The 9,721-nt window shown below is 36.8% G+C and overlaps 1 protein-coding gene across 4 annotated transcripts; it reads right to left on the bottom strand.

Annotated features, from left to right (window-relative positions):
• Positions 1-5,534: 5,534 nt before the first annotated feature.
• On the bottom strand, positions 5,535-6,875 carry LOC127467988 (antho-RFamide neuropeptides type 2-like). Of its 4 annotated transcripts, none has more exons than XM_051780648.1 (3): positions 6,647-6,875; positions 6,222-6,551; positions 5,535-6,116 (listed from the first exon to the last, which is right to left on the bottom strand). In XM_051780648.1, the coding sequence occupies exons 1-3, from the start codon at positions 6,806-6,808 to the stop codon at positions 5,643-5,645; spliced, it is 966 nt and encodes a 321-aa protein (XP_051636608.1). In that variant the 5' UTR covers positions 6,809-6,875; the 3' UTR covers positions 5,535-5,642. The 4 variants fall into 4 exon arrangements, with proteins under 4 accessions (XP_051636608.1, XP_051636610.1, XP_051636607.1 ...); XM_051780650.1 differs by having other exon boundaries at positions 6,222-6,676; positions 6,707-6,875; XM_051780647.1 differs by having other exon boundaries at positions 6,222-6,875.
• Between the last annotated feature and the right edge of the window lie 2,846 nt (positions 6,876-9,721).

The raw sequence follows: 9,721 nt of genomic DNA, 5'->3' as shown, positions 1-9,721 counted from the left end.
ACAGGCTGCAGGGGCGTGGTGTGGGTGGGCTACAAGGCAGGTCTGCCTTGACCTTGCATCTGCTACTCTGAAATATTTAGGGTCATCTGCAAAACAGAATTTCTACTTACCTTCTTCCTGTAATCTGTTTGTCTAGCATAGCTGCAGCGCAGAAATTGCAGTGATTTCCTTAATTCCTTCTATAGTTAATTGATATCAGTCAAAACCATCATTTCTTACTAGCACAGTCAAGTTCATTCCTTAGAGTTGTGGAATAGATATGGTTTCATGTGAAAAAGGTCAATCTTTAATTATTTTAGGGAGTATAAGTTTCAAATGAACTAAAGCAACATTATCTACACATTTAAGATACCTCAGATATTTGTAACCAGCTGCCTGGCTACACAGACATTATGAATTCTTCCACACTAAATCACAGTACCAAGCACAGAATGTAGTTCTTTATGCTAGCTAGTGGATTTGTGACTTCCTTGGAATAGCTGGAGCTGTAAACCACTAAATGGATAAATGATGCATAATGGTAGTTTCCTCATCTGTGACAGATGCAATAATGGCCTGGGCATATTTTGCAGGTAATATAAGTGAAAATTTTGTCCATTCTTCTTATCCCATAAGTCTCAAATTTTGGACTTTTGTGCTAGAAGTAGCATGTACTCTCTGCTTTTAAAAAATTTTAAAAAAATATCTGCAATGGATATGACAAAAACCATAAAATTCACCTTATTTATCTTCATGATAATATTAGGATCATTCTTAGTTTCAGTTTTTCTTAGCATGCTATGCATATTATTTATACTATATCCAGAGACTAAAATTCCTTTAGAAATTTCTCTAGAGAATCCTTCTTTTGCAAAGTTTACAGTGTTTGTTATGCTAACAATGTTTTGAGCTTTTTTAAGTTTTTGCACTTAATTTATATGACAGACATATAAAGCCTTTTATCTATGACTGAAATATCTTCTGCTACTATGAAAAGAACTAGTTGTATTGCCAAGTTTGGAACAAGGACTTGAGGAAAGAGTTTTCAGTTTTCATTGGTTAGTGCCTTTGAGTTACTTGTTTTCATATAACATTTCTCTTGAAATTATAAAAAATTGAAAATTATTTGCAGAGATTATTTTGTAGAGTATTGTAGCCTGCTTATTGATTTTGTTTGTTTTTTGGTTTTGGGGGTTTTTTGACATTAAAGTAAAGGTTTATAGGTTGAAGAGGTTTCGTTTCTTTAGGCAACTTAGGAGATCTTGCCAGTCACCAGACATAAATTTGTTCCTGCTTGCATCCTGATTCCATAAAGAGACAAAGTCTTGATGTAGAACAACCTCTTCCCCCTACCTAGGGAAAGGAAATCCAGGGAGAAATCTGGACAGATTTAGACTAAGTCTTGGCTGTCATTATATCCTTATTCAGTGGTCTTAATCTTTGCAGCTAGATTTGACATAAACACATTCTAATATTTGCTTTAAAATTGACAATTATCTGGCATTGACCTTATTTGTTGCATTTGGTACAGAACGTAAGGAAAAAGATAGGTAGAATTTAATTTAACTTTAAATGCCTGTTGACATTAAATGCTGTCACACACTGACTCTTTTACAGCAGAAGATACAAACAAGAGTATACCCTCATGACAGCTTCCCTCTCTTGTCTGCATATAGAGACTAGCTTAGACAGTGGAGTTTATAACATATCCAAAGGGGTCTTACTTACCCAACAATTGAAAATTGTTTTACTTTAAAAAAATTGGTTTTTTTGCAAATCAGACTATTCCAATCAAATTGGTTGTTTCAATATATACAATTTTTGGTGTTTTAATTTCTTTCAATATACATTGAAAGAAAAAAGTAAAATTATGGTAAGAAATGGACACCTAATGGTAGAGAATGCTAGAGTATTAAAAATACTAGAGTAGCATCATCTGCTGCTGTCTGTACTTTGCTGATGCCTAGGAATCCAAATAGTCAGTTATGACCCTTCTCAGCTATGAGGTGTGAGGTAGAGCTAAAGTATTTTCTTGCTTCAGTTGAGATGACAGCCTATGCATTGAATGCATGATGAAAACAGAGCACTGCAAAGAGATCATGAGACAAACATTGCTTTGCAATATAGACTATGTTTTAGTGCACCAATTGCTTAGGGGTTTTGGTTTCTTTTATGCATCATGGCCAATAACGGTTTTAGGAAGAGAATTGATGGTGGATTACAAGATAGCTCTAGGGGGCTTTTAAAGGAGATCCTCCCAGGCATGAAAGGCAGCATAAGAGTAAGCCTGAAATTGCTTGCTGAAAAATGTAGCAAGAGTGATGAAGGTAGGCAGGCTTGGGCTCATAGAAAACAGAAGTGTAGGTGCATAGTGTGAGGATTGGCCACCAGGGTACCTGCTAATAAAGACAAATAGTGTATATTTGATGAGATAGAAAGAACAGTGGAAGGGCATAAAGGGAAAAGAAGTCACTAGGAAAATATTCCTTACAGTAGCATTCTGAATAGATTTGCATGAGGCAAGATCATCTCTCAAAGCTGAAAAATAAGACTTTCCAATAAGCAAGATATGAGATGATGAGGATCTAGGGAGAGTTTTAACTGCAGAGTCAGAGAGGAGTATGGTATCTTATAGCTATTATGCAGAATGAATCAACAAAAATAAGATGTAGCTGGGTTATGAGGCTCTGGAGAGTAGGCTGAGTCAAAGATGATGCCTAGGTTATGGTCCTTGATCTTATACTGAGCCTGACAGGTTCTTTAACATTAAATTTGTTGTTCATAATATTTTTTAGAGTAATTGTAAGAATATTTCAGTAGAATAAGGAAAAGACAAATGTCTTTTTCAAAGTAGAAAGGGAAAATTGTCTAGAAATGTAGAGGGAGTAGGGGAAAACCTCCTACAATACCTGTCTTAAGTGACATATATAACCAGCTTCCACCATTTGTGACAATGGAGTTCTGGGACAACAAAGGTAAAGGAAAAGCATGAACAGTAATTCAACTTCACAAGTTCAGTTTGGAAGCATGGGGCTGAATTGCAGATCTTTGTTCTCTATCATGTTCACTACCAGTGACATTTTATTAATTCCCTGCTCACAGTGTGCCTACCCATCCCAAGCGGGAAAGCAGCTTACCTGTTCTCAAGCACCAGTTCACCTGGATCTCTTAGATCCTGAAAATGCAACACTACACAGAAACTTCTGCGCTTGCTTTTCGCACTGACATTTTGGAATGCCTGTGTCATAGTGTCGTCACTGTAGGTCACTTTATTGGAAGGCTGATGGAAGGTTGTCATTTATGACAGTAAGACAATTCTAATTGTGGACAAAAATGAATGCAGTTATTTTTAGATATGAGCAAACAATACCTTCTTTTTTATTTTTTTCCTAACTCTTTTCTATCACAGTTTCATTTCTTACATTTTATTTTTATCTATGTGTCTTATTCCTCATTAATTTGATTATCTTGCTAACATGCATCTTTACACTTGGATGTATCCTCTTTCTCAATGCAGACAAATGAAAAAGGAATCCTTTTTTGATACAAATCTGGCAATATCTACACCTACTTTTCAGACTGGGTTATTTTAAAATGTTGGTGCCGTTAGGGATTACATCTCTCTTTATCCCTTAATGTTACACTACATAATATATGTCTATGGTAAAATTTTCTTAGGCATCTTATTAATTTATTTACTTGTAGAACTTTTCTAGGGAGCAAATACCTAGCTGTAACTCTGAAAATACAGGTCTAAACCATGTACCAGGTACAGATCCTTGGTCAAAAGGAGATTTTGAGTTAATAAAGTTCTCATAATGGGCTTTGCATAGCCTTTTTGGGTAAAAAAAACAAAAAAACAAAAATGCAAACCAAACCAAACCAAAAAAGCCCAAACAAAAAATCAAAAGCATACACAGTAACTGAAATCCATTAACTGGTTTGATTTACTCACTTTGACTGGTACAGTGCACAGTTCTGTGTGCACAATATGATTCCAGATTACTTCTTGATTTGTTTTTCTATAATTTTCCCTATTGTTTTGTGTTAGAAAGAAGATTACAAGGCTCACATATAAAAAATAGTTTTCAATCAAGTATTAAAATAACAATTAAATTAAAAATATTTTTGGATATATTAGGACCAGGTTGTATTGTTGGTTTGTATTGTTTATTCACTGCTTATTTAAAATATTCTCAAAATGCTGCTTGTACTTACTCATGAAAATAATGAACTGTCACATGCATTTTACATGTTGGCCCTCCCATGAGGGCTTTTAGCAAGCTCTGCTCTTTGAGCAGCCTGTATAGTTTTAATGGAGATTGAGGCAGTGGAGAGAGGAAAGCTACAGGAAAAGATTATGAGTTAGGAAAAAAGGCTGTGATTAACTAGCTTGACATTCACAACCACTCTGGTACAAGGGGGAGAAAAAAATGCTTCCTGTGAAATAGCTGCAGCATTTAGAGCTGTTCATATTTGTTGTAAGCTATTCATCTTCAATTTTTTTCTATCTACTATTTTGTAGTTAATACTGCAATGCCGAATATAATTCATAACAATTTACTAATATTTTAAATAGAAAATTATTATTTTTCTAAAGTTCTTTAAGTTGAGATCATTTCCTTCAGATTTTTTTCATTCTGTTTTTTACTATTCCAATTCTACTCCAAATAACCTTTACAAAGGATAACATCTCTTTTCACGTACTGTGGATAGAGAAAATGACTTATCATTGAATGCAATTCACAAGGTAATAATACAGATAAATACTAAGCTAGTTGTTGTGGTGTAAACTTATAAGAAGGCTGTGATTTAAGTCACATTATTTAAATAGAGTGACATTTAATCTCCAGCTTTAAGGGAGGAACTTCTTTTTAGATGTGAATCTAAATTTGTAATCTTAATTAGCCATATTTAGCACCCAACAGTTGAAGAAAATCTGACTGAAATTAAATCTTTGATTAGTTTTTAGCAGGAACATTTAGGGGATACTCTCATTGTTGAGGATGTTCATTAACCACCAGTCCCCACATTATTAGAGCATGGAAAAACTTTCATTTTACCTGATTAACTCTAGAGACAAAAATATTAATAGGAAAAAAAAAGGTTAAACTGGTGCTTCTCTTTTCTTAAATGTGTTACTATAATCCTAAATAGTTTCTCATTTCCTTCTCTCTATCTCTCTGGTGAGTATTGACATATTACCACAAAAATATAAGACTATCTTAATAGGACTTATGAGCATTCTGTAAATTACACTATCCATTTTAAAAGACCTCTTTGCCACCACTTACCCTTTCCCTTACTCTAGCTAAGCAAAGAAATTATTTCTGCTTTAGAAATCTGAAAATACTTGTTTTCTATGTGGTGGTGTGTTGATCCTGTCAAGTATCTAAAAGTCACACAGCAGTTAGCTTGCTCCCCTCTACTCCAGCTGGACAAGGTAGTGAGCAGGAAGACTAAAAGTGAGAAAATTCATGGGCCAAGATGAAAACAGTTTGAAGGGTAGAGGAAAAGGAAAAAAAACCCAAACAAACAAGTGATGCAAAGGTAATCCTTCACTACCTCTCACAAGTATGCCCAGCTAGTCTCTGAGCAATGGCTACAGCCCCACAGTTTTTAATAATGAGTTTAATTTTATGTTGCTTGGAATATCCTTTAGATCAATTTGAGTCAACCACCAAGGCTGTGTCCCCTCCCAACTTCTTTTGTGTCTTTAGTCTACTCATTGCAGGGAGGAGGCTCTTCTTTTTTCCTAATCTTTGTCCTTCTTTTTTCCTAACCCTTCCCCTTCCTTTTTCCTCACCTTTCCCCTTTCTTCTTTCCTTGCCCCCCTCCTTTCTCTTTCCCCTTCCCTTCCCTTCTCTTTCCCCTTCCCTTCCCTTCCCTTCCCTTCCCTTCCCTTCCCTTCCCTTCCCTTCCCTTCCCTTCCCTTCCCTTCCCTTCCCTTCCCTTCCCTTCCCTTCCCTTCCCTTCCCTTCCCTTCCCTTCCCTTCCCTTCCCTTCCCTTCCCTTCCCTTCCCTTCCCTTCCCTTCCCAAACCTTCCCAAACCTTCCCAAACCTTCCCAAACCTTCCCAAACCTTCCCAAACCTTCCCAAACCTTCCCTTCCCAAACCTTCCCTTCCCTTCCCAAACCTTCCCAAACCTTCCCAAACCTTCCCAAACCTTCCCAAACCTTCCCAAACCTTCCCAAACCTTCCCAAACCTTCCCAAACCTTCCCTTCCCAAACCTTCCCAAACCTTCCCTTCCCAAACCTTCCCAAACCTTCCCTTCCCAAACCTTCCCAAACCTTCCCTTCCCTTCCCAAACCTTCCCTTCCCTTCCCTTCCCTTCCCAAACCTTCCCTTCCCTTCCCTTCCCTTCCCTTCCCTTCCCTTCCCTTCCCTTCCCTTCCCTTCCCTTCCCTTCCCTTCCCTTCCCTTCCCTTCCCTTCCCTTCCCTTCCCTTCCCTTCCCTTCCCTTCCCTTCCCTTCCCTTCCCTTCCCTTCCCTTCCCTTCCCTTCCCTTCCCTTCCCAAACCTTCCCTTCCCTTCCCAAACCTTCCCTTCCCAAACCTTCCCTTCCCAAACCTTCCCTTCCCTTCCCAAACCTTCCCAAACCTTCCCAAACCTTCCCAAACCTTCCCAAACCTTCCCAAACCTTCCCAAACCTTCCCTTCCCAAACCTTCCCTTCCCAAACCTTCCCTTCCCAAACCTTCCCTTCCCTTCCCAAACCTTCCCAAACCTTCCCAAACCTTCCCTTCCCAAACCTTCCCTTCCCAAACCTTCCCAAACCTTCCCAAACCTTCCCTTCCCAAACCTTCCCAAACCTTCCCAAACCTTCCATTCCCTTCCCAAACCTTCCCAAACCTTCCCTTCCCAAACCTTCCCTTCCCAAACCTTCCCTTCCCAAACCCTCCCAAATCTTCCATTCCCTTCCCCTTTCCCACTACCAGGTTGGGAAGAGTGGTACAGCACATGCTGCACAACTGGCAGTGTGTTATTCCTACCAGTACATTTACTGCAGAACTTCTACCAAGTTCAAGAGCAGCAGAAAATTTGTCTGTGGGTGATTACATGTACTGTTGGAATGTTGTGGTTTTTTGGTTCTTTTTTTTTTGTTTGTTTGGTTTTGTTTTTTAAACTGTGCCTTCTCTCTCCTGTGGAAGATAATGTGAAGCAAGTTCTGGGTAGATGGATCATGAAAGTTTAATAAAATTTTCACTTTTTCTGTCTATCAGGAAAGAGTAATACTTTGGGAGCTTTAAAATGGTCATAAAAACATCATCCTGAAGAACTGAATCTCAGTGCTTAATGCTATTTCTCTAATGGCATTTCACCTTTCATTTCTATTTAACTGAAAGCATTTGCTGTGGTAAAACAAACTGTGATACTGATGAACACTGACATTTGCTAACACTATTAAGTAGTAAAACAAAGGCTGAGAAGACAATAGACCCAACAGGAGACTAGCCACAGATTAGAAGAGAAAGAATACCATCAGTTCTTAATTACCAATTCAGTCTACTAATCTTGGATTAAAAAATAAAAGCGAAGATCAATTTCTTATTATTTTCTTTTGAATTTGGCATCTCTGGCCAAAAAAGGAGCCAGAAGAAGTGTGGCAGAAGTAGCTTGGGAATTGTAAGACAGAGAGAATACATGGACAAGCGATAGGGAACAACAGCAAGAAAGACAGCTCAATTTTAAGAAGTCCTTGATACATTACAGCTTTAAACCATGGACTGTGCTGTAAAATCAGTCATAAGTAAACTAGAAATCTTAAATTGAAAAATAAAACCCAGAATATATGGGGAAGAAAAGAATAATTTCTGTACAATTAAAATACTGCAGTCATTTTTTCCTGATCTATGCTGAGTCCTTATTTTTTCATCTGTTAACAAAAGGGAAGTAGAAGAGCTGTGTAAAAAATTTGACAGCTATTAAGTATAGAGCACATATGACTCTTCCAGGTCTTACATTTGTTTTGTATTCATAAATGTCAATTCCAGCATTTTTTTAATTGAAGTTAAAAATATAGTTTCTGCATATTACTTTATACAAAAACTGTTTTGAGCAACTAATTGATATTCACTATATCACCATAATAGATATGTGCACCAAAAGTCTGTATGTACCTATGTGTGCACAAATACAATGGAAACAGAATGCATTTATGTGGAAAGGAATATTTTCTTTGAAATGTCAGTGACTTTTTTTAATGCACAAGATTGTATAAAAAACTCATGTGTCAAGAATTTAAAAAAAAAAACAACACCAAAAACCCCAGAAAAGAATAAGAGGAGACATCCAAAAGAAAGTCTTAGAGATAAAAATATCTGTTATAGAGAGCCCAAGAAAAAATATTTAGTGTATTTTAAGTTTCCATTCTTCTTCTAGCTTCTTAAACTCAGCTCTCAAATTTCTATATTATGATGTTATGCTCTAGGGATAAAGTGAATCTCTGTTAGGAGGGATGCATTTAAGTTTTATCCTTATATTGAATTCTAAGTTATTTCATAAAAAAAAAGTATTTAGCATGATTGTAAGATTGCTGCAAAAGGAAATGGAAATAAATATGTAAACTCAAACATTTTCCCTAGTACTTCATTTGAAGGAAGTTTAGCTGGGAACAGTCTGAAAAACTAACAGGAGGAAACATTTTAACCTGAAATGAAACTTTATTGCTGTAGAGATATTGTGTGAAGATGCAGTGTAGATGACTAAACTAGATTATGTTGAGCTATAGATATCATAAGGAAGAGCACGTAGGAGAAAGGACATAAAAAGAGAAAGCAGAGATAATAAACATCAAGAAATAAAGAAGTTGTGCAGTTATAAGTGTGAAGACAAGAAATCTGTGTATGGGATGGAGAGGTGAGAAAAAACCTGGAAAGACAAAGGACCAATTGACCCAGAGCTTGAAGTCCCCAGTTGCCTTTAACACCAGTGGATAGAGGGGGTGTCATTCTCTGTGTGAGGGACACCACTTACTGAACTTACTGCTGTCTCATGTGAAATGGGAGCTACTTCTCTCTGCTGACTGTTGGGAGATGATGAGTAATGCATACCTCAGAACACAGAAAAGTGATGCATAGCCTGTTAACCAGAGCCAATGAATGGCATGAAATCCACTTGTGTAGTAAACATGGATACTGATTTTGCCATATATTATTTCAAAATACACATTCTTTATTATTCAGATGGCAAATAATCATGGAAGAAGTCAGAAAAATACATATTATGTAAGCCATCTCACGTGAACCTTTAGAAGACTTTTACATCAAATATGTTCATCTGTGGTTTTTCTTCAATGTACTCTGAATGTAGATGCTAGGGAGTAATTATTTAATTAAGAATACTAGTGATCTTTTTCAGCAAAAGATAAAAGTGCACTTCTAGTCTAATGATCTTGAGTATTTTGAAAACCAGCATATTACACTGATTGTTGCACGATTTCAACTTTTTGATCAGTTAAGCTTAACAGTTAATTACATTTAATCAGATGGCACTAGTACAGTATGTTCTTTTCTTTAGTCTTTATTCTTTTGTCTTTTATTTTCATCTGTTCTTTCTGCCATAAAGAGGAAGCAATTGTCTAGTTGCAACAGTATTCCCATTAGGATTGGACTGGGATCCCAGTGGTCTCTTGCAATAATTTACAATTAAGCCTTCAGGATTCAATGCATTAACATACTGGACATCATAAAGAATTCACATGCATATGCCCTAACACAGTCTGATCTCTTTGTGAAAATGG

The sequence above is a fragment of the Manacus candei genome, unplaced genomic scaffold (genome assembly GCF_025592945.1).
Source record: "Manacus candei isolate 608988 ecotype Guabito, Panama unplaced genomic scaffold, ASM2559294v1 h1tg000014l, whole genome shotgun sequence".
Lineage (NCBI taxonomy): Eukaryota > Metazoa > Chordata > Aves > Passeriformes > Pipridae > Manacus > Manacus candei.
This window is presented reverse-complemented; position numbering and strand designations above follow the sequence as displayed.